Raw genomic sequence first — 24,554 nt, 5'->3', positions numbered from 1 at the left:
GCCTGCTTGTCTGCTGCACACACTTCTGCTCTGACCTCAGGGCACCATATCCTAGAGACAAGGGAGGAATCTGTCTCCTCCTCCCCTAGATGTCTTCAACTCCACAGGACTCCCAGCGGTGCCTAATGCCATAGGGCACCCAAAAGCCAGGCTCTCACAGAATCCTACGTGGACACATGCCAGAGACAACACACGCTATCAGAAATGCCACCTGTCACCACAGGAACCATCTGTCTGGTCTGACAATGATGCATTCTACCTCTATCTGCCGCCCTCCCTGTAGGGGCCCTCCTGTACACTGTCTCCTTCATGTGAGCCCCTCCGGAAGTCCAAACCACTCCTCAGAAAGAATAAAACATCTGTTTTAATCGACCGATAAAATACATTGCAAATCGTTAGTATCTTATAAACAGAAACATTAAGTTACAAATCCATGTTAAAAACAAGGCCAGTGCAGCCTAACTGCTGTGTCCAAAGTCATTTTTCTTTAATCCTCCATTTCTCTGACAACCAAGGCTGTTACCATGTTTTCTAGATGAAGAGTGAACTTCCCAACAAGAACACAGAGAAACTGGCGCCGGGGTGCGTGGTTGTGTCCTTCGGCAACATCCGCCCACAAAGTGCCTTTCTCTAGCCTGTGGAGATGTTGTGTGGGGGATGAGGCCCCAGCAGCACTGTGGGGCCAAGCTGATGTAGTCTGCCTTGTCTGCTTCAGGACCCCCCCCACCACCTGGAATCCAAAGTATCTCTAGACATTGCCGTGTGTAGCCTGCTCGGTTCACAGAGACATAGGCACGTAACATACCATGTTTGGCCTTTATTGCTGATGATGCAGCCCGCAGCCCAGGTCTCCGTCCCTGAGGACCCTTTGGCTTTTGTGAGAAACAAACATCGTTCCCTTTGGAGTTCCCTGGGCCACACCCTTTAATGCATATAGGTGTTGCTGTTCCACACTGCCTTATATCAAAATGCTATTTAAAAACAGTCCTTTAAAAACATTAAGAAAAACAGCTTGAAAATGCACATTTTAAAAATCTTTCCCAAACCTTCACCAAGGCAGCAAGCCTGTAGATTTCTAGTTTCGTCCAGCATCCAGACGTGTGGTGAGGGCTGATGGTCACCCAGCAAAGCCTGGGCTCACAGTCCTCCCTCTCCATGTCCCCAAAGATCAAAGGCTTCTTGTGCCATCCTGTCCATCCTAGCCACAAAACAACCCTTTAGCCAGGAGTGAACCAATGCAAGCTGAGGAGAAAGGCTGCCTGCCTGCTGGCTGCCACGAAAACACTGATTCTAACATCCCAAACAGGGATTAAGTAGAACAAGGATTAAGGAGGATTTCTGGAGCTAGGATCAGACTGCTACATGTATGCAGAGCCACAGAGTTCAGCAGGTGAAGAAGGGGGAGTGTACACTGCAGAAGGTAAACATGGCCATGAATGAACCAGCCACGCCTCTGTGAAGAGGGATTGGGCCATGTGGGAACAGGTTTAGACACAGTCCACACTTCCCTAATATTTAACAGATCCCTGGATCCCCATAAAACCAAAGTAGTAAAAAGACAAAGGATCACACATTCCAGAACGGCTCAGACCACCTGTGCTGGCAGCCAAGGAAAGTGCACAGCCCAGGCAACAGTTCCTGCCGGGAAGGAGCATGCGTGGCTTGCAGTGGCACCACCGGCATGGTAGGACCTGTGTGAACTGGTGAACATGGTTCCTCTCCATGTACGTGTTCTGTCTTTTTTTGTCTGCTTTTAACGGTTGTGGTTTTCCCGGTGCAGCTCAACAGCACATTCAGGGAGATGCTGGGACTTCAAATGGAATGGGTGGAGGTCTCAGAGTGCTGCCTGATGTAGTTCTGGAAGCTCTTGTCTCCGATAGGGTGTTCCCTGGAGAGGGAGTAGAGAGACAGAGTGAGGCTGTGCTGCCGACACCCCGACAACCTCTATACATTCAGTAGTCCTTGTGTTTGTCACTGTGACACACGCCAGTCCTTGTATTTATCACCGTGACACATGCTAGTTCTTGTGTTTGTCACCGTGACACATGCTAGTCCTTGTATTTGTCACCGTGACACAGGCACGTCATGAAAAACACGGAAAGTGTGGATCCACAAAGACAGAGCCGACCCCCAAGAAGCATTCGCCATGACACTAGTTTCTGCTCTGCATGGCTTATTCCCCATGTTGTCTATGTGCAGATGCCATGTGTGCTTGTGCAGAGCACATTTAGAACATACATACTATACACACATAGAAGTGGGCTGTGCATTCTAACCATGTGTGGCAGATGCACACAGATGTATGTATGTTTTAGTGGGGACATATGTGGGCTGTGTACACAGGTGTGTACCTCATGGAGTATGCAACACTTGAAATGTTCACATGTATATGGTGCATGTTTGGGATGGTGTGGTCCTGTCTTCTCGTGCTGGTAAATGCTCTATGCTGGGACAGGGCCTGGAGCATGGTGGGTCCTTGGTCACTGTTGCTCCATGGTGAGCCCACACCTCACCTCCCTTCATGAGATATGGAGTCATGCCTCTCTCACTGTTCTCAGCCTACGAGCTTCGGACTGTGAGACTGACACACATTTAATATGAACACAGGAATGTTACCAGAAGGTAAAAGTGGGCACCACCACAGGTGTGTCCAAAGAGATCTGGCAGGATGATGGGACTGGAAGGGGGTCAGTAAAGGTTTGTCTGAGATCAGAGCCTGCAGATGCTAATACTGAGTCCTGCGAGTACCTGGGGAGTCAGGACATGGGTCATGCCATCTCCAAGGATCCCAGTGTGGTGGGATTGGGCCCTGTTACTGTCCCTGGGCATCACTGTATCTTTCCCTGGAGGCCGAGCAATGATGCAAAGAAGGCATGCATTAGGGGCTATGCCATGGGCACTTCCAGAGAAGTCCCTGAGCAGCGCTTGGATAGAGGTAGGGCCCCACAACCTGCTCAAGATAGTTCAGGAGCTGTCCTAGCCTTTGTGGTCCTGAACTTCATCTTCTCCAACTCTCCACCTACAGAGGCTGACCTGCTGGGGCCACATGACCCGAGTTGGGCAGGTTGAATGTCTCTGTCTGGCTTGAGTCCTCCACCTCTCTACCCCTCCCACCTCAACCAGAGACAAGAATGTGGTTAATGACCTTGCACCCAGAGCCATCAGTGGCCTGGGAAGACAGTCAAGGGTATATGTGATGGCAGAAACTCAAGTTGGGAGGCTAATGGGATGGGACCGCCTCCAGGCACACCAGGGAACAGAGCTGGGTATAGCAAGCGAGGCTAAGCCCAGGCCACCGAATCCCATGGAGCCCCAGGCCTCTCCACATGAGGTGGGTGAGGGTCCAGATCTCTCCCTCAACCCCGACTCTGAAGCCCCCCAGCACTCACTGGCTCCCGTATCTCGTCTTCTTGAACTTGTCCCTCCTGTACTGTGCATGCTCCTGTTCAAGGGTCCCCACCCCAGCGATGACCTGCTTTAGTGTCTTGTAGGTCTCCTGGGGGTCATCGATGATGAACGTCGAGTATTCCTCCTGCTCAGGGCCGTCGTACACTGACTTGCTGCCACAGGCCTCTGTCACAGGGTGGGGGGGGTGGGGGACAGGAAAGTGTCAGTATGGGATGTGGCCCCCGGGTCCTCTTTTCCTAGCTCTATCTTTGGATGTTGACACAGTCCCTCCCTCAAAAAGCTTCTGAAAAAAAAGAAAAACAGAAATAGGGGCTACTTATAGGACCAAGCACTACCCAGCCTGGAGGACCTCTGGGTGGGCTACATAGCCAAGGTTTCTCCAGTTGGCATTCTGAGACCTCACATCCCAAGCCACAGTACTGTCTCCAACCAACCTCATAGGAAGAAGGAAGGCTGCATGACATCTTGAGCCCTACAGAATCAAACCAGCGAGCTCCTGGCTATTGTTATATATGCTTCTCAAGATGAGGAAAGGGCCCAGAAGGTATCGGAGAGGAGCAGGGCTACCCTTCCACACCTGAGACATCAGCCCCCAAGCCAGTCATCGCCCTCAGGATTCCCGGCTGCACTGAACTGATTCTGAACCAGGAGAGAAGATAAAACTGGTATAAACTGGTATGAGCAAGAGCAAATCAAGTGAGGAGACAGAATCGGCTTGGAGTGTGGCTTGAGGTGATAGTTATCTTTGTCAACTGGACACAATCAGATGTCATCAGGGAAGAGACTGCCAATAGGGGTGTCAATTATCTAGACCAGATATGACTCTCTCTCTCTGTGTGTGTGTGTGTGTGTGTGTGTATTTTGCTTATGGTAACTGAGGTGGGAGGACCTGTCTACTATGGGGACACCAAGCCCTGAGTAGTAAATTTTGAACTGTATGAGAAAGCTAGCTCAGCACTGGTGTGAATACATCAATTCACTGCTCTCTCAATTAGCTGTTTACCCCTTTGTCCATCTGTCTGCTAGGCATGTGGCATACTCACATGTGCCCATACAAGAAATTGTGTGTGCATCCACATGTGTACATGTATATATAACCCATGTACACATGCATGTGCATACTAAATACCTCTCCGGAAAGCACGGACGAATGAAATACTCAGTATAGAAGTATTAAGAAAGGTCAAAGAATCTCGAAGTTTCCAGTCTGCGTGTTAAATTCTATCTGAAACGATCAGAACATCCCACGGGCAGACTACTCTCCTGCCAATTGTTCTTTAACCCTCACCAAGCTCCCTGTCCAGTATAACAGACACCCACGGACACCAAGGAACCCCAGAGGCCCTGGAGTAGCATTTATGTGGTTACTTATCCCAATTCACAACTCCCCCTGGTTGGTGCCCAGGGTCCACACTCACCCTGCATCTTTTCCAGCTTGCCCATGTACAGGCTAAAGAGAGAATAGATGCGCTCTGTCTCACGGTCCCCATCGATGTCCAGCTGGATGTTTGCTGGGAGCCCACTGTCCAAACACAGCAAGCACAAAACTATGAGTGCATTTTCTTAAACACTGCTTTGTATGAGAGAGAGAGAAAAAAAAAAACTTGGACTTGGTAGCAATATGAGAAAAGACCATGTGAGAAAAATCTTCTTGGGGCACACAGGTAGGAATGACCCAGAAGAACCCCACACATGAGCCCGTGAGTCCTCTTATCCTTGAAGGTTGTGGGGCTCTGGCTCCTGAACCAACCTAAAAAAGGAGGAAACTCTGATCTCCTCCCAGAAGGGTTCTAGAGATAAGGGGAGACACACACACGCACGCACGCACGCACGCACGCACACACACCCGAGAGCCCTGACAAGGGGCCCTCCTGAGGCTCAGGGACACACACACACACACGCACACACACACACGCACGCACACCCGAGAGCCCTGACAAGGGCCCTCCTGAGCCTCAGGCTCCACACTAATGAAGCTGGGGACAATGACATCAGTTCAATGGAGGGTTCAACCACAGCCTGAAGGGTGAGTGACCCTGAACATTTCAGGACTTGTCGTACAAGGTTATTTTCGCTTATTTTATGTGGACTAGCTACTTAAGAGTTGAACACGGGGCACTACAATCTTCATGGGACAAGGGTGCCTCTAGGACGAGCCCCGCTGATAGAGCCTTGACAATTGCAGGAGGCCAAGCTGGCCATGGGGCCAAGAAGGTGATGGCCTGCCTTGATTTCCAACAAGGGGATGCAAGCAATGATCCAAGTAGAGAAACCAGGTGAGGTATCTGTGAGCTAAGAACGTGCTGAGGGATACACACGCCATTCATGCTTTTTGTAGAAGACACAGAGCATCCTGGGGTCTCTGCTTAGGATCCTCCACAAGGGCCTACCATGCATGAAGATATCTCTGCCCTGAGCAGGAGACAGAGAAGAACCTTAAAGGCTTGCACCTCCCACCAGCCTAGGCAGAGCCTTTCAGAGGACCACACCAAGGGCTCCCTCAAGAGCAGCTCTGTGTGTGTGGTTTCTGATTCACTACATTTTAGTCCCCATTCAGTGTCTTAGCTTCCACAGCGCAGAGGCCCGCAGCTGCGCCTCGTTGGATCGGGCTGCAGAGCCAGGGACCTACCCGGTACAGGGAGTACAGCCAGCAGCCGTGTCTGAGGAAGCCCTACAGCAAAGCCAGTGGCCGTTCAGGTAGGCAGATGGATGGTATGTGGTGAGGCGCTTCTGGTTACATTGGCTCACTTTGGTGAGGATGTCAATCCAGTCCTTGGCCTCCACACAGTTGTTGGCCTGGATGTATAGCGCACGCTCTGGCTGGATGACCTGGAACATCTGAGCCCGGAGAAGGGGATCAGGGGCTGTTAGTCCAGTAGGAGCCAGGTCATTCGCCTAGCTTCTAGTTGGTTTGACCACTAGAAGGTAGAGGAGGTGGGATGATGGGGGCCTGGGTAGCAGAGTCCCCAGGCTTGGGTAGGCAGGGTAATGGCGGAAGGCGCATCGCCAACAGCAGAGGCGGACAGGGAGAGGAAGGGCAGCCTCTCAGGCTGGAACTGGGCCAGCACTCACATTCTTCATTCGGAAGGACTCCTCCTCCAGCCTCTCCACAGCCAAGATGTTCTCAATGGGGATGCTACAGAGGGGCTGATCACCTGCAACAAGGAAGGTGGGAGAGTTGTGTTCAGTTGCACAGCGTTCCCCCAGGTGGGAGGCTCCCACGGCCCAGGGACGGCAAAGCCACAGAAGAGGGCTCTTGGCTGTCTTTTTCTGAAGGCTGGACAAATAGGAAGAGCACAGATGTGGGGTTGTGATGGGTCTGGGGTCCTCAGAGCACAGTATCTACGCAAAGGAAGGACCTTGGGCCTGTTCTCACTCTTTAGGTCCCCAGGAACATGGCCTACCCCATCTCCAGCACTACAGCATTCTAAGCCAGTTTAGATCTAGGGCAGGGCAGGACTGCTCAGCTGTCCCCATGACAGGAACCCAGCACTGTGAGGTGCTAGCCCGATGAAGCACGGAGAACCTGGCTGAGTAGGTCTTCCCTAAGGAAAGCTGGCTGCTGCCAAACTCATGGCCCCCTGGTCCCTCACTGCTCTGGGGCTCTGCATCCTACATAGGAACAGGAGCAAGAAAGGCACAAAAAGGGATGCTGGGGGCAGCGACACCGCAGACAGTTGAGGAAGTCAAAGTGCAGGTGAAGGGTCTTCTGTACCCCCACTCAGCTCTGTACCCCTTGGTTCTGTGGGGAGCAATTCCTGAGAACAGAGTCACCTTCTGAGGCTGAGGCTTGTCTTAGGTGTCACCTGCTCCCCAAGCTCCTGTGACTGTCAGCCTGTACTGGTAACTGGGGAGCCTCTCTACCATGCCAGGCCCCAAGTGAAGGAGTGGGGAAACTCATTACCTTTGCTTTTCTGGTAGGTGAACTCGTGGTTCGTCAGGCGAAACCACCTCTTCTTGAAATTCTTCATTCCAAATCGTTTCCTTCCTTGGGCCCGCTTAATCATGAATCTATCACAGAGGGCACGCGGCACTCAGTGAAGGTTCTCGAGTCAGGACACATAATCACACATAATATTTCTCTACTATCATAAGCCACAGGAGGGCAGTGGTACCAAAACCCTGTTGTTTTGTGTCCTTGGGCTAAGGTTGAGGTTGAAGGGCACACACTCTTGTTTTATCGAACAGTTCTGCCTCTTACTAGTACTTTCCTAGAAAACACAATTTTCTTTGTCCTGTAAACACATGGAATTTGTATAAAATTTATGTACACAGCATCCCTTGTCAGTTTGGATTTTACCATACAGAGGAGCACACGTGTGCAGCACTATGGGAAAGTATCTGTGGGTCTCTTGGAAAAGGATTCATAAATCTTCTTGTTCATTTCTTGACCCAAGTACATGCATAAATGACTTTCTCTAACTGCCACCAGTTTTTCCCCATGGGGGGCAGTAGTCGTTGTTGGAGGCTAGAGTCAGGGTCACTCGCCTCACATAAGCAGGGCTGACTTGACCCAGCGAATATACTCGTGTGCAAAATTGACCATGCGGTTCTGTGTGTAACACACATGTGAGGGATGTTTTGGCTGCAGCGGAAGTGCACCTAAAGTGTGTGGGCCTCTGTGGGCACAATTACTTCCAGCAGTGGATGTGGGTGATGACATAGGACAGGGTAAGAAGAGACAGGTCAGTCTCCAGGGTGACACTGCATCTACACGTACAGAGCTGCGAGGGGTCTGAGGACATGATCCGGAAGATGAACAGGTAGTGCTTCAGGATGGGTAAAAGCCCAAAACCTCGGCATGAGAAAGCTAGTGAAATCCTAGCGGTGTGCTGGCAGAGACCAAGAGGCTGCTCCACTCTGCAATGGTTTTGCTACTGAAAGTTTTTTTCTATCAATATAAGTTTCGCCAGACCTGTACACACTGGGCCAAGCTAAAGACCACGAGACAAAACCTGTTGCTTCAGAGGTTGTGAATTAGATACATAACACATGGTGCCATGTGTGTATTGCTGAACACGTGGTTAAGGTAGAAAGTGATTTAAACAAAGACAGCAGATGCAGTTAGGGCAGCCTGGTGATAACTGTAGATGGTTCAAGCTTGAGCCAAAGGGACATGGGGCTAGCTAAACATGGTCTCCACGAGGAACTGGGAACTGACATGCAGAACAGGGCTCATGGAAACTAGGCATGCCTGTCAAAGTTCACGCAAGCGAGAGCAGGATGCATTCCCTCGGGCAGGTCTACAGGATGGGAAGAGTGGGGGCGGAGAAAGAGGCCAACTATACCACAGTCTCCCCACCAGGACCCAATTCCTTACCCTTCTTTAAGCAGGATGGGCTGCTCTATGCTCTTCGGGTCCCTTCTCCCAGAGGATGAGATCAAATCCAGGAACTGAAGTGAGAGGAAATGGGACCATCAGAAGGGACGCACGGGGACAGAGTCTGATCTGCCAGAACCCTAGCTGGGGGTGTAGACCTCCTCAGAGGCCAGTGAGAGATCTGGGGTATGAGTCCTGAGAGAGCTGGAGGGTCTGCTCTGTCTCCACTAGACGAGCCCAGTCCATCCTACCAGGCTTGTCCATCTGCCGTGACCTTGTCGGGGCACTCGCCCGGAGCCAGGTGCCTGCTAGGGATTCTCCCTGAGCTCCATAGGCCCAAGTCAGGTTCTAGTGGTACATCCTGAGGTACATGGGAGGGAGGTGGGTTCTAGTGGCACATCCTGAGGTACATGGGAGGGAGGGAGGCGGGTTCTAGTGGTACATCCTGAGGTACATGGGAGGGAGGTGGGTTCTAGTGGTACATCCTGAGGTACACGGGAGGGCAGGCAGGCCAACCTCAGTTTAGAGAGGACATAAGTCCTGGCAAAGGCCACGGAGAGAGTGGGGAGCTGTGCCTTGGAGGACGCGACACTTACGTTTTTTACAGCATCCGCGTACTTTTGCTCATTGAAGAACTCATAGAATGTTGCCATGTATGACTCCTTAAAACTGGCCTGAAATGAAACAGTTCAGCTGTTGACAGCCATCAGCACCAATGCCCATGGCCAAAGACCAGAAAGCTGCAGCACACAGTGGCAAGCCTCGGGTGTCACAGGTGAGGCGATTCCAGGCCACACGGGTGAATAGTAAGCATACAGCCCCACCTGGAGGCTGCCCCACCTAGAGGCTGCCCCACACAGAGGTGTCTGCAGGAAGCTGGGATTCTGAGGTACTACCCATAGAGGTTGCTGGGAGTCTACATTGAAGTCCCTGGCTCAAAGCACATCTGTGGTCTTATCAACCCTGGGAATCGGGGTTACAGGCTATAAACTAGTTATAGATGTGGTCACGGCAGCCTGGGGCCAGCAGCATGGATCAAAGCAATGGTCTGCAGGAACAGGCATGGGGCAAGTCAGACACCTCAGCACCAACCCCTGGTCTGGGGCATTTGATGATGAAGGGGAAATGCAGACTTATGGCCAAAGGGACAAGAGGGGCTTGGCCTCTTCTGTCCAGGATGTAGAGGCTGCAGATGGATGAATGTCAGCTGCAGACAATCCCTAGGTTACTCCTATACAGTGCCAACAGCCAAGATCAATACCACATATCTGGCCTACTATGGCCAGGGGTCCTGGGGCAAAGCTGAGGAGGCTCAGCCATCTTGTCCACTTAAACAGTCAGATGGGGCTGATTTGCTCACCACTATGGTCGGTGAATCTCCCCCACAGTGACTGGTGAGGGTAGAGGCTGTAGGAAGTGCTGAGATTGGAACTTTGGGAGCTGGGAGACGGAGACACTGGCTTTGACTCTATCTGCTGTCCTAACAGCTGTGATGAACACACCCTCCCCATATGCTTCTGAAGAGGAGGAACCAGAGCCACTGTTCATAATAGACTTACAGACTTGGACTTGGACAAGCTGCCCAGAGTCTGGATCGTCTTTGAGATGAGTGTCAGGGTTCTAGACGTCTGTGGATCCTGAAGGGACAGGACAAAAGTAATGTAGGTGTTATCAGTTTTGTAGAGGAGCAACTGTCAATCCCAGAATAAGATGAGACAAATGAGTCTCGACCTTCCTAACGCTGCAGTCCTTTAATAACAGATTATCATTCGTGGTGACCCCAACCACAAAATTATTTTCGTTGCTACTTCAGAACTATCACTTTGTTACTGTTATGAATCATAATGCAAATATATGTGTTCTCTGATGGTCTTAGGAGACCTCTGTGAGGAGGTCAGTTGACCCCCAAAGGGGTCATGACCTACAGGTTGAGAACCATTAGCCTAAAACCTAGCATAGAATGGGAGTATATACATCAGTAAATATTCAGGAAGATCTGCATTGCTCAGGCCTGGACCTTGTCACATACCAGGAGCCCATTTCATCAAGTCCCCAGGTTCCTGGCATTGCTGGCTGAGATGACTCACATGGCTGAGGACTCTCCGCCTGAGATGCAAAGAACCCTCTCAAAGTTAGAGCAACCCAGGAGATCACTGTCATGCTAGTTGAGGCTTCGCGACCCTGACTAGGGACGCCTGCAGCTCTGACATGACATGGAGGGTTGAGAACCCCTAGCACGGGGCTGCTCTGCACTTGTCTCTACCAGGAATACATGTCACCCCAGGAGAAGGCTATGTCCCACCAGACAGGGCTTGGCCATAGCATGTGCACCATGAGCAGATGAAACAGATGCTTGTATATCTTAGGTGGTGGGAAGAATACTAGCAGAGAGTACAGGGTAAGACCCTGGCCAGACCATGCACTATTATTTAAAACAGTATTAACTGGAGGTCGGCGAGATCGTTCAGCTGGTAAAGTGCTTATTATACAAGCATGGTTTTGACTCTTAGCACCAACATACAAAGCGGAACATGGTAGCATGCACCTGTGATCCAAGTATTGAAGATGTGGAGTCAGACAGATTCCTGGAGCCAGGCACTCTAGCCTAAACAGCAAGCTCCGGGTCCCAGGGAGAGACCCTCTCTCAGAGAATAAGATGGCTGTGCATGAAGAAACATACCCACGTTCGACCCGTGCGTCCCCCCAACACATACCTAGACATATACAAATACTAAAGAAGATAAAGTAGTATCAATTCTTCAATCAGAGTGGATAAAACTGCTCAACCCACCCTCTCTTCCACTCACATAAGCCTAGCTGGTTAAGGAAAACTTGCTGTTTAAGAAGGACTGGCTGGTTAAGGTGGACTGCCTAGTTGTGGAGGACTGGCTGGCTGGTTTGCAGGACAGCTCACTTACCGTGTGGTGGGGTGTCAGCTGGAAGAGGTTTGGGGACAGGATGGCGGGAGCGAAGAACCTCAAGAAGATGAAGCTGCTCACAGCTGTGTACCTCACATCCAGGTCATCTGTAAGCAGACAGGGGACACTTGCAGTCTGGGACAGAAGCAATGACATCCGGGTTCTGATCTTGCTGGGCAATTCTCAAGGGCCTTGTTGATAAGCTAGCCTAGGCTTGAGACTCCATTTCTGTCTCATTCTGTTCATGCGTTTCTTCTGTATTGTCCGGTCTCTTTCTTCAGTCTATATATCTGTATGTCTCTGCTGCTCCTTTGTCTGTCCCAATAGTAATGTCGTATTTCTGCATATTTCTTCCTGTCTCTAGATCTCTCTGCCTTTGTCTCTCTGTCTACCTATCTGTTTCTCTCATGTGTCACAAGAGGACACAGTCTGGCAGCTGAGGGTCACAGATGTGACATCATTCACAAGGGCCTCCTGAGGACTCATTATTGGGGGCTCCACTCCCAACTGGATTGAGACGATAACTTTATTTTATCAGAAACTCCCTCCCTAGCGCCCTGTGGCCTGCAGTCCTAGAGCTCTGGGGTCGGAGCTGCCTGGGGTCTGCATGACTCATGCAGATTCTAGTTTCCCAGAGGCTGTTCCAAGAGCAAGGCGCTCTGTCCTGAGATGCAGTCTGTGTGGAACAGTGATGGGACTCACACGCTTGGGGTCTGCTTGGAGAGGTAAGTGTGGGGCCTGGAGAGGTGCAGGTGGGGTAAGGGCTGGGATAGGAGAGGCCAATAGCACTGGGGTATGAGTTGGAGGAGGTAGGGGGCAGCCTGAGAGGTTTGGTCCAGTCTGCATAGGACAGGTGTTGGGCTCAAGGCCTATGGGGTCCCATTAGTCTGGGGACTATCACAGTGTGAAGGGAGGCTGCCATGCAGATATGGGTTCTGCAGGGTGAAGCATGCAGTTTTGGGGGGCGGACTGTAGGGAGGGCATCTCTGCTTCTTCAGGAATCAGTGTGAGAAAGGATCAGGTCTGCAGGAGTAGGTCCTGGATCTCCTGACACTTGGGGTTCTTGGTAGGGAAAGCCCCCCCCCCCAAGGGGCTGGTCGTCTTGGTAATGCAGAGACTCAGAATTCATGATCCAAAGAAGAAACCATCTGAAGGCAGCTCTGGGAGGCCATGTTCACACTCTGTGGTGATCTTTCCCAGAGACGGGAGAATTATGAGCCAAGACGGCTGAGTCCTTGCACCTTGGCTCAGGCCCCAGTGGCTCACCTTGGAAGCGCTTGGCAGCTGCCTCCCGCAAGGAAAAGAAGATGTCACACATGACGGTGGGACAGCTCACTCCGGACTTCGTGATGACAGTGAAGATGCGATCCACGTACTGCCGCAGGCTCTCCTTCAAGAGTTGGGAAATTAGACCCAGAGTCTCCCTGAGGCCAAGACTGCACCAGAGACACGCCCAGGGATAGGGGAGCCCAGACCTCCGTGACACTCACAAACACACTCCCTGTAAAGATCCGTGTTGAGTGGCTACAGAATTCAACCCCTTTGGTCTTCTTGCTTAGCATCATGGAATCAAGAATGAACTTCACTAGGATCTGAGGAACCCGCACTTCTGTTTAAAAGTGTAACCCTAACGAAGCCTGCTCTGTGTGGAATGGGGTGGGTTAGGGGGTAACAGGCACGATGCTGACAGTGCATATGTGGGCACAATACTGCACTCTGGGTCAAGAGCTCGAGAAGTGGTTTGGGGCCCAGTCATCCCCACCCTGCTTGAGACCTTCAAACAGTGTCTACATGGCCATGAGCAGAAAACCCCAACAGAACAAAGCGGGTACCTTACCATGTTGTTCTCAAGGTTTTCACCGTCCTTCAACTTCACAGGGTCAATTTCACAGGACTTGTGGCTCTGGCAGATCTGGAAGAGCATTAGATGGTGCTATATAGGGTGGGAAGGCAGGCCTGAAAGGCTTCCTGGGGAAGCTGGGCCTCCTGGAGGCAGCTCCCACAACTGACACTGGACAGCTATGGACATGGAGTAGAATCTCAAGGCTTGGGTGCACTGCAGCTGCCTTAAGGACCAGCTTTGACCCCATGCAGTCCCAGAGAATCCCACAGAGTCCCATGAGACCCCAGGGTACTCCACACAGTAGATGGTTGCCCCTACTACACGGGATGCTGGGAGAAACCAAAGGAAGCAAGGACGCACAGCCCTCTATCCTCATCAGGTCATGGGCATTTCCTCAAGACTGTATACTCATGAGGAGTCACCTCCAAGCTCCAAGAACATTTGTCCTCTCGAGTATTCCTGTGACTCTGCTCATAGATAAACCAGTACTATAGTTTAAAATTTCACACATTGCAAGAAACCTGCTTTTCACAACCCGTCTTACAAGACATCAGTAGAGTCATGGTAGTGGTGGAGCTAGGAGAAGGAGTAGTTTGAATACAAAAGACAGCTGAACCATAGGCAGGGCAGTCTAGTCCTCAGACAGTGCAGATAGTTCAGGCCACAGCTGTAGTAGGGACTAAAGGATCCACAGGGTGTGGGAAGGGATCCCTGGGGGAAATGAGGTTTCTCGTGCATGTCCTTCTGTCTTTAACAGTGAGGAGATTCTATCTATCTATCTATCTATCTATCTATCTATCTATCTATCTATCTATCTATCTATCTATCTATCTTTCATTATCTATCTATCTATCTATCTATCTATCTATCTATCTATCTATCTATCTTCTATCACCCATCAATCAATCAATATATTTATCTATCATCCATCATCTATCTATCTATCTATCTATCTATCTATCTATCTATCTATCTATCACGTATCAATCAATCAATATATCTATCATCCATCACTTATCTATCTATCTATCTATCTATCTATCTATCTATCTATCTATCTATCTATCCATCTATCATCTATCTATCTACCATCCATCCATTCATCCATCCATCTATTTGAAAGCAAAGAGGATTCTGGAATATATACAAAATGCCCATTATAAAAACCACTAAAGTGAGGTCCCTGTGGGTGGTTGGGCAGTCCTGTCTCTCAAAGGAGCCCTGATCATCAAGCTGAAGTGGCCAGGGCCATCTCACCTCTTCAATGGTGGGCTTCAGAGTCACATGGAGGTAGTGCATGCCCGCCAGCTTCATCGTCTCATCTATGCACTTAGACGTCAGTGAGTTGCCTCGGAAGATGGTATTGGGGTCCCTGGAAAACAGCATTGGGATGATGTCTGCCTTGTTTAGGTACTAAGGGAGCCTGGTCACCAGGTAGGGACATGAATTCTGGCAGGCCTGTTTCCAGATATCTCATGAGGAACTCAATACCCCTATCTCAACAAGTGCTGTAGGACAATGGTCTTCTACTTTGTAAGGATTTGCCACTTGTACTGGCTTAATAAAATGGTGATTGGCCAGAAGCCAGGCAGGAAGTGTAGGTGGTGTGACCAGACTAGGAGAATTCTGGGAAGAAGAAAGGCTCTGTCTGCAGTGGTCACCCAAAGAGGAAGCAAGATGAGAATGCCTCACTGATAAAGGTACCAAGCCTGTGGCTAACACAGGCAAGAATTATGGGTTACGTAAGAGTTAATAAGAAGCCTGAGCTAATAAGTCTACTAGTTTATAATTAATGTAGGCTTCTGTGTGTTTCTTTGGGACTGAATGGCTGTGGGCAGGACAGAAACCTCTGCCAACAAACAAGTTCTTAACTACTGATGTGCAGGGCTGGATGAATCCTGCCTCTACCCCTCTATGGGGGTGCTTTTGGCAAATCTTGGGCTTTTTACACACAAAGCCAGGTATCAACTGGCTTCCAATCACCATGCCACCTTCCTCTGGTTCATTTTTCATCAAGAGCATCTTGAGACGAGGCTTGCAGTTTCAGCGGGGAGCAGACCCCACTTTATGAGTCAATAATGGTGCCCTCCAAGGAGACATGGGCTCATCAGAGTGGACAGAGATGGTCCTTCAAGCCCTGGGGCCCCTGGGGCCCAGTGTACCCCTCCACACCCTCTCTGGATCTCCCCAGAGATAAGGAATAAAGAAATCTGTGAAAGGGGGAGGGGCAGACTCCTGAAGACCCTGGCACCCTCACTCCCCACCAACACTGCACAGATATGGGTTAGAATGGCTACTTTTGATGGCTACCCTCTGGGTACCCAGGTGCCCAGCTTCCTATCAAGAATATTGGTAGGTGAGGAGAGCAGCAAGGTCAAGTGGAACATACAAAAAACGGGGGTGGATCTTTGTATGCGGCACAGGAAGCAGGCTGAGCATGCAGGGACTGGGCATCAGGGGGCACTTACTGGGTCCTCTTCACCTCTGCACTGGCAATGGCACTGATGAAGGGCACCACCCTGCCGTAGTGCAGCAGGAGCCGTACCAGCGGGATGGCTGCCTCTTGCTTATCTCTGCACACCTCACCCAGGATGTGCGCTGCTGAGGCCGAGACGGGCTGGGCAGAGGGGAGGTGGGAGCAGTGAGCACGTGAGCAGCACCCACCCTCCGCAGGTCGTGCCCCACCCATAGGTCAGTACCTGGTGACTCCAGACCGTCACCCTACGGTCACGTATGTGACAGCACAGGGAGGCCGCTGCAGAGAGCCACCCACCCCCTCGGTGGCTTCCTTCCCATCTGCTAAATGTCCCACTTTGCAGAGAATCCCACACCTGATGAAAACCCGTGTGAAAACCTCTCGTGGGACCTTGCTGACTATATTCTCCAAGTGTGGCCTAAGAGCCCTCCCACCAAACCCCAAATCCAGTAGCACTGGGGTTGGAAAAGAGGGCAGTCTGAGTGGGCCAGGCTCCTGAAGCCGTAACTGCAGAGAGTGAGATGTCACTTGTACAGTGAAAGGGTACGGGTGTCCCCAGGTACTGGAAACAGGGTGACAAAGGCCCACTGGTAATGCTTTGAACTGGCTGCGCCTGACAGGCGGGTACCCAGGGCTGATCTGCGGAGCTGGACTTGGGCCTTCACCAGTAAGAGCGGCTGACACACACCTCCACATCCGCGGACTTCAGTAACAGGTCACGCAGGGGGCTGTAGTACTCAGAGGAGAAGACGTGGTCTTCTGTGTAAACCACATTTAACCTCAGCGACCCCAAGTCATCTGGCTTCAGGCTCTTACTGCCGTTGTCTCGGGGCTGGAGGAAGAACCTAGGAAAGGAAGGACATGAACCGGCAGGTAAAGGCAGGGTCTTCCCAGAGCATTTCCAAGACAACCCAGCATCCTGCCACTGTAGACGGTCTGTGCTGTCACAGGTGGGTCTTGGGCGGAAAGACAAGGCTCCAAGGCCGCTTTCCAGGCTCAGAGCATGGCCACCTGGACGCTTCCTGTAGGGAGCCACAGACTTACAGGCAAAGGGGAAGATGAAGCAAGAGGAATGAGGAACAGGTGAGAAGCGAGAGACAGGAGGCCAGGAGTCTTTGTAAGCAGTGTCTGTCTGAGGATAGGCCCCACACCACGGCAGTGCTCAGACAAAATGGGGACCATTTTAACACAAGTGTGTGGCTTTCACAAGAGTGAGTTGGGTTGTGCTGGGGACCAGTGGTCACACAAGTGTTTTCTGAGAACCTTTCTCTCTCTGTTGGCCCATCCTGGTCATTCTTCTCCACCCAGCCTTGTCATCTGCCAAGGTGGAGCCCTGTATCCCAGACCCTGCCATGGAGCTAGCAGGGGGACCTAGATGGGCCATTCTTTATTGAATTAGAAGTCAATTTCCTGTCACCAGGAATCTACTTTAGCACCCTCAGAGTAACACCTGGCATGGGACACTGGGCAGCAGGACACTGGACAGAGAGACAGTGGACAGCAGGACACTGGACAGTGGGGCAGTGGACACCAGGACACTGGACAGTGGGACACTGGACAACAGGACACCAACAGCAGGACACTGGGCTCCATGCTCTTTGTGTCTTTAAGGAACCAACATGGAATAAAATGAAGATACAGCCCTGCTAAAGCTACAGTGTCTGGTATAGCCACAGCGCTAAAGCCATGCTGTATCCCCAGTGCTGTACCTTGAGATGCACACCTACCAGGCTTCGTAAGAGCTAGAATGTCGCAGCACTCTGAGGGGGATCCTCAGCTCCCCAAGAAACTCGTCCCCAAACTTCAGGTTGCTGGCATTCCAGAGGTCAACTCTGAAAAAGATGAGCAAGTGCCATTCAGGTCTCACGGAGCAGCCCCACCTAGTGGGCAGGGGATGGAGGGAGCCTGCTTCCCAGAGGGGCAAGCAATAAAGGCCTTCAGTTCTCAGAGTAGGTAAATACTTGTACCAAGAGCAGGTAGACCAGGCTGCATGGTGGAGCGGAGATTTTGATTCTCAATGCAATGGACAAGCAGTCCCTGTGTCTGGGAGCCAGGGGGGACTCCCAGCTCAGTCTGGTGGAGGAACTACTGGGCATCACTCTCATGGCAGAGTCAAATAGCTGCTCCATTCTTGGCCCAAGGGTCCCTTCACCTAAGAGTAATCCAAGTGCCCTAAGCACATGTTAGAGATGTGCTAAGGCCCCAAGGACCTTGGCTCTGCCCCGGATGTATCATGCTTTGTTCTTCAAGCCCAGCATATCAAACAACAGAAGTGTCATAAGGCTGAGCAGCAGTTCACGGACAAAATAACAAGCCAGGGCGGATGCCCCACCATGACTATACCTGGGAGGGGCACCGGATACCTGAGAGCCTTGCTCCTGTAACTTAAGAGCCCTGCCTCTGTCTCCATCAAACGCTAGACCTCGTGTGGTGTGAACCCTGATCAAGGGATACTGTGTATGCACCGGAGGGCCTGCAGTTGGGTCCCAAGGAGCCACGGCCACAGCACAGTCTGTGGCCACGGCAGTGTCCAGTGCTTCTGGAGCAGATGGGCCACAAAGTGATGCCCCTTCCCCAAGAGAATACTCATTTCCCCTCACATTAGGGGCTGAAAAGCAGCACCAGGATAACAGTGGGTTGGGTCCATGGTACCTGTCATCACTATTCGGCGGGGTTCATGGCCAGAGAGCTGAAATCTCATACAGGTCTACCATGCCTTTTCTATAAGGGCATTGCTATGTTAGAGACATCTTAGAAGACTGTGCTGATCTTTCCGTCATCTTTGCCAGTCCTATAGAGCACACCCATGTGACCGAGAGGGAAGACGCGTCACTGAGAACATATGTATGTGGGAACCAGGAGGGCTGCCGGTGTCTCCCAGCCCAGGGTTGAAGGCTCCTGCTGGCAAGCTTGATCACTTGATGGCCAGCATGCTCCCCAAACAACTTAGATGGATATCGGAATCCACAGGGGGAGGATGCGGTGCCTACTAACCTTTACAGAAGACTTGGTTTCTATAGCAACAGAGCAGGAAGACCCATTCAGGATCCGCACAAAAAGAATCAGTAACATCAGAGGAGATGGCTCCACAGGGGTTGCCAAAGCCTCAGGGACCCATGAGACTGCTTAGAAAATATCCTGGAGGAAGAGATCTGTCGGATGCCTGTAGGCTTTCCCACTGAGCAGTATCAATGAGAAGGAAGACCCTGTGGTTTCCAAAACTGATCCTAGACCTTTGAGGGTAGCAAGCAATAAGATCCCCAAACAGCTGGGGCTTTGCTGTGCCAGGGCTACCTCAATAGTCTGGGGGATGGAACCTGTCTCAGTGAAATATCTCCTAACCTTTGCTATCAACTTCTGAAAGCAACTCACCGGATTTCAAGTTTGTCTACATCTTCCTCCTCAAAGTCAAAGTGGGACTTTTTGCTGTAGCTGCAGGGTCTGGTCACCTGGAGTTAGAAGGGGATAAATAATGTCAGACACATATGCCAGGTACCTTGGCATTCCACAAGCCAAGGGAGGACCATGCAACTTGCCCGTGAGAACAGATGTGTGTGTGTGTGTGAGTGTGTGTGTGTGTGTGTGTGTGTGGTGGGGGTGAGGGTTTCTAGACTAGGAACTTGCCCTGGGGCCATATCGAGACATGGGCTGATTTCTCAAGACACAATAGGACATTACACAGAGGCAGCCTGTTCCATCTCTAAACTACCCATCGAGTTCATGACCTTACAGGCCCCAAGGCTTCTGGTCCTAATGTCATGAGGCAGGAAGCCAGACCCACAGGGCATAACCTGAGCTCTTATGGTTTCCTTTTGACCCATAAGAAGGTATGGAGGATCCCCCCTCCCCACCCAGCACACACAGTAGGTCCTGCAATAGTGACAGGTCACAACTCTTTTGGTGGTTCAGCCTATCCTACAGCCTTAGCACGAGGTTCTGCAGAGTCTACACCCTGGGAGAAGTCAGGAAACTGAAGGAATGGCCTGACAGTTTTCCTCTGATGGTTTAGAATGGCTGGGCTCCCATAACCTAACAGGTGGAGGACGGCTAATGATGCACCTTAGTGGCATGTTTGTCCACCGTGCACAGAGCAATGGGCTCAATCCCCAGCACCATATCGGCATAGCCTAATGGCTCATGCCTATAACCGTGGCACTTAGGAGGAGGAGGCAGGAGGATCAGAAGTTCTAAGTTTGCTCAGCTACACAGTGATTTCAAAGCCAGCCTGAGATACTCGAGACCCTATGGAAAAACAATGCACAGGTGCAGGAACTAGAATTCAGGCTCAGAGAAATGGCCAAGGAGTTGGCTCTTCCTTGACCACCATAGTGTATGAGCAATGCTGCCTTCCTCGGGGTCCTCCAGAAGGATCAGAGGGAGGCTTTTTGCCTTAAGTCCTATTCTAGAACTTGTCACTCATGTTCCTTATGCCATGAGCTTTAATTTACTGGAGAGTGAGGCAGTGGTGAGCACCTGCCTCCCTCCTGAACACCACACCTTGTCAGACAGTCATCTTCCCATACCATTCTGTCCTGATGCCACCCTGTCCCTATGGTGGTACAGCCCACAGTGAATCTCAGGGAAGGATGGCCCAGGCAGGCTCCAGGTGTCCCATCACCCTCTCCCCGCAAGGAGGATCTAAGGTAAACCTAGGAAGACAGCAACCTGGAAGCTGCCTGCTACTTAAACAAGAACCTTTGAGGAGTTACAGTCAGCCAGATTGTTTACTTTCTTCCTGAGCCCCACCCCCAAGTCTGTCCCCAACTTAAGTCAAACAGTGATAAAGAATACGGGTAAGTTTTATTAACTGGGTGTGGCTACTGAGTCATAGGACTGACAGACCGACAGCAGCATCTCAAGTCTGGGACTGGGAGGAGCAGGGGCCCCACCTGCCTCTGGAAGTCTGGCAAGCACCCCACAACATGGTTCTCAAGCTTCTCCAGGACACTGAGTTAATCCAATGGGCTGGAGATCAAGTCTTTAGGGAGTAAATTAGACACGCACAGCCCAGAGATGCAGGGTCTCACCCAGTAGAGACAGGGTAGAGATAAGCGTGTCACCAGAATAGATTCGGGGTCAGGAGAGTCCGTCCACACTCGTGCCATAGTATACCAACCTAGTGGCTTTGATTTTCAGTTCCTACTAAACGCTCACATTTTATGACCACAAGTTCTTGCCTCCCAGGAGAGCCTGCTGAGGCCCCAGTGTCATGCCCCGCTCTGTGACATCTCCACCGCCCTACATGGCAAGGATGTCCTGGCTGCACAGAACACAGCTACTCCCCATCACTCCCCACCCTGCACCCTCCAGGTCGCAGACCTGCCTCCAGGCCTCTTCTTCCCCCGCCTCAGAATGGGAGCCCTGCTCAGAATTTTCAAGATTCCATACTTGAGAAGCCCTGCTCTCCTCGGCCCTACAGCAGGTCTCTGTGCCAACAAAGCTGAACGGTTTCTATGTTTTAATTTATTGACTGTTTGTGTGTCTCTTTCATAATGTGTGCACTTGACACATGTGTAAGTCAAAAGTGGATGTCGGACATTCTTTCCCCACTTTATTTTTTGAGTCAGGGTCCTTTTCACTGAACCAACGCTCTCTCATTTGACCAGACTGGCCGGCCAATGAGTTCTAGGGATCCACCTGTCTCCTCACCCTAAGAACCAGAATTACAGGTGTGCACTGGCATACCTGGATTTTCAGGTGGGTTCTGGGGATTTGAACTCAGGTCTTCATGCATGCATGGTAAACACTTTACTAAACCATCTCCCCAAGTCCTAGTTATATTTTTTCTTAATTAAGGTCTAGCCATTTAACACTCATTGTTATGGAAGTTGATCTACTGTAGACCAGGCTGACCTTTAACTTAGGATCTTTCTGCTTCTGACTCTTGAGTGCAGGAGTTCCAGATGCTGGGCCACCATGCTGGTCTACAGCCCATCATAACATGGGGTTTCGTGACACCTACATTTTTGCCTTTCTCTTGCGCAGGCTCTGAAGATGGGAACTGGGGCCTTGCCCGTCCCCTATCTCCCGACTCCCAGAACCTGGCGCTAAAGAATAAACAGAAGGTACCAAGGCAGAGAGGCAACCCGCTGCCTCAGGCAGGCTCCAGCCTCACCCTTCTTGACTAACCTGCTCTAGTTCTAAGAGGCCCCAGGGTGCTCTGGGCTGAATCATTTCCCCTTTTTGCTCAAACCCTCACATTTCCGGAGAAAGGAACCTCACCCTGCTTGGGGAAGCTGTGGTGAACAGCCAGGAAAACAAAAGCCCCAAAGCCAAACAAACAACCCAACCCCGAGTCCTGGGGGGCCGGCGACAGCATCAATCTGCCCCTTCCAGCATGAGCCAGCTTTTCTCTCCTGAGGAGGAGGAAAACGACCAGGGATTCAAATGCCATGCAGATCTGAGGATCTCTGGGCTGGGTCTAGACAGCTCCTGAGACACAGTCAGGTGGCTCGGATTGAGACTTGCTCACTGTCTCGGTGCCAAGGCTCAAAGTTCTTCCCACCGAAGCACCAACCTCAAAATAAAACACCTCATCAAAGTGGGGATTGTTCGTTTTCTTCTTCACTTTCGTCTTCTTTGCTTCAGACCTGGGGTGGAGAAAGGAAGAGTTGGTGGGCTCCAGATGGGTCTGGAACCGAGCTGTCAAATGCACAGTTGTTTATTACCTTTGTTTATCTCCTAAGCATTGTCTGTCTCCACCTCCAGATGGTATGTAAAACAGGGACCTTTACTGAGCCCAAAATACCCACTATGAAGCTTGCAAAGGCTTTCCGAGAAACAGACCTCACCGCAATAAATCTACACAATACATTCTGCTTCTAAGTGCACCGTGCCCACCCCGCTGAAAAAGCCGGGGCAACCTCTTATCTCCAGAGCTAGACCTGGCCATCCCCCATGCCCCCAACCCAGAACTGAAACCCAGGCAGGAGAGATGTCAGAAAGACAACTTGCCTGAAGGGTCCGGACAATGTCACTGTGGCGTAAGGGTCGCACTGCCCGTTCACAATGGGGAGGCCTTGGCACTCAAAGATGCTAAGACAAAGAAGACCGTGATCAGGGAAAGGACTTGGAGGTCACAGGAGACCAAGCCAGTGCTTTCTCAGCCAGAAGTTCTATGGCCTGGCAGGTTCTGGCAAGAATGTGGATTATCAATTATAAAGCATTGTGGAATTGTAGAGCGTCTGTGGCCTTCACAAGATTATGTCTTCTAGGGTACTGAGTCCTGTGACCATCACGGTCATAGCCCCTCCACTGCACCTGGGTGACAGCTGAGGACCGTGGTATCACCCCAGGGTCAACACTACCTTCTGCTGCTCAGTGGCCTGCAGTTACAACCCCTTTGTGGGCCTCTACATCGCTCTTGCCTTCCTATAGTGTAAGCTGTTGGCCCGGGATTCCACTGCTGCCCGCATCCCTGTCTACAGCTAAGGGATTTACAGCCATGGCCCGTGGTTGTCCATATGTTCTGACCCAGCGTTATTACTTTCCTACACTGGCCAGCGAGCGCCACGTCTGCGCCACTCTTAGTCTTTCTGCTGACTGTTGGTGTTTAGTTCCACTCTCCATCGACACGAACTCTTTGAGTGGATACTAGGCTCTGTGAAGTTTAGGCCAAGTATCCAGAATTTTTGCAGCTGGTTATTAGAGAACGAAGTTGCTGAACTCAAGCTCTCAGCTGTGGTCATTGCTCTTCTGATTTGGTTGGTTTTGTTCTATGCATTTTGGGGGAGGCTACCCTTTCCTTGACATGGTTCATAATTTACAAAGCTGTAGTCCTCTTTCTGTCTGTACTATGTGTTCTGGGCAATCACAAGGCTCTTCCTTGGGCTAAAGGGATACAAGTGGTTCTCAGACACATGTAAACCCGGGAGGCTTTTGATGGCCCTCTACACATGACTGGGGTTCCTTCCGGGATTTAATACCCCATGCCATAGCTCCCCTCAGCCTGTGTTCTGCCATTAGCTGGTTGGAAGCAGAGTCATAGACATGGGTCTTAAGATGTGTTCCTTCTCAGGGGGCCCAGAGCTATCCCCTGAGCATTGCTTCTGAAGCAGTGGATAAGACAATACAATGTTCACCATGCCCCCACACCACGGGTAAGCCATTCCTGAAGTTTGTGAACAGAAAATTTGAAACACACTAAGTTCCCAAATCTAGCCTTTAAAGTACAAGAACGGTAGCATTCCATGTTTATGGGCTTTGCTCTACAACATAATTCCATAATTATGGGCTTTGCTCTACAACAGAACACTCAAAATGGGCCCATGCTACCTCGGTGTGGAGATGCTGAGGTGTAGCTCCACATACCAGGGAGCTCATCAGGGAACTGCAGCTTATGAAGAGGTCTCAGGCGGTAGGTACTATCTATACTAATTCCCGGCCACGGCCCATACTGGAAGGTTGGCTTGAGGCCCCCTTGCTGCACTGAGACCTGGGTGGACAACAGAGGGTGCTATCCTCCATCCCTTTCCATCTTGCCTGGGCAGCTGAAGGTGGCTGGGTATGTCTAGAGTCACTACAGGGCTAGTCCCTGTTCCTCGAATTCCCTTCTCAGGGTCACGCTTCTGTATCCTCATCACAAATAGA

General features: G+C 51.0%; 1 protein-coding gene across 4 annotated transcripts in view; it reads right to left on the bottom strand.

Annotated features, from left to right (window-relative positions):
- Positions 1–352: 352 nt before the first annotated feature.
- Positions 353–24,554, bottom strand: part of Rasa3 (RAS p21 protein activator 3) — a 102,935-nt gene continuing 78,733 nt past the window's right edge. For all 4 annotated transcript variants that reach the window (XM_057752712.1, XM_057752711.1, XM_057752713.1 and 1 more), the window contains exons 6-24: positions 22,920–23,000; positions 22,483–22,555; positions 19,338–19,414; positions 17,693–17,797; positions 16,654–16,810; positions 15,958–16,106; positions 14,747–14,861; positions 13,484–13,558; positions 12,913–13,036; positions 11,647–11,753; positions 10,288–10,365; positions 9,325–9,402; positions 8,729–8,802; positions 7,313–7,419; positions 6,481–6,563; positions 6,038–6,246; positions 4,827–4,930; positions 3,390–3,573; positions 353–1,888 (exon numbers count right to left, since the gene is read on the bottom strand). In XM_057752712.1, the coding sequence (XP_057608695.1) occupies positions 1,813–1,888; positions 3,390–3,573; positions 4,827–4,930; positions 6,038–6,246; positions 6,481–6,563; positions 7,313–7,419; positions 8,729–8,802; positions 9,325–9,402; positions 10,288–10,365; positions 11,647–11,753; positions 12,913–13,036; positions 13,484–13,558; positions 14,747–14,861; positions 15,958–16,106; positions 16,654–16,810; positions 17,693–17,797; positions 19,338–19,414; positions 22,483–22,555; positions 22,920–23,000 (2,056 nt within the window). In that variant the 3' untranslated portion in view covers positions 353–1,812. The remainder of the gene's footprint in view (positions 1,889–3,389; positions 3,574–4,826; positions 4,931–6,037; positions 6,247–6,480; positions 6,564–7,312; positions 7,420–8,728; positions 8,803–9,324; positions 9,403–10,287; positions 10,366–11,646; positions 11,754–12,912; positions 13,037–13,483; positions 13,559–14,746; positions 14,862–15,957; positions 16,107–16,653; positions 16,811–17,692; positions 17,798–19,337; positions 19,415–22,482; positions 22,556–22,919; positions 23,001–24,554) is intronic.

This window comes from Chionomys nivalis, chromosome 20 (genome assembly GCF_950005125.1).
Source record: "Chionomys nivalis chromosome 20, mChiNiv1.1, whole genome shotgun sequence".
Taxonomy (NCBI): domain Eukaryota; kingdom Metazoa; phylum Chordata; class Mammalia; order Rodentia; family Cricetidae; genus Chionomys; species Chionomys nivalis.
This window is presented reverse-complemented; position numbering and strand designations above follow the sequence as displayed.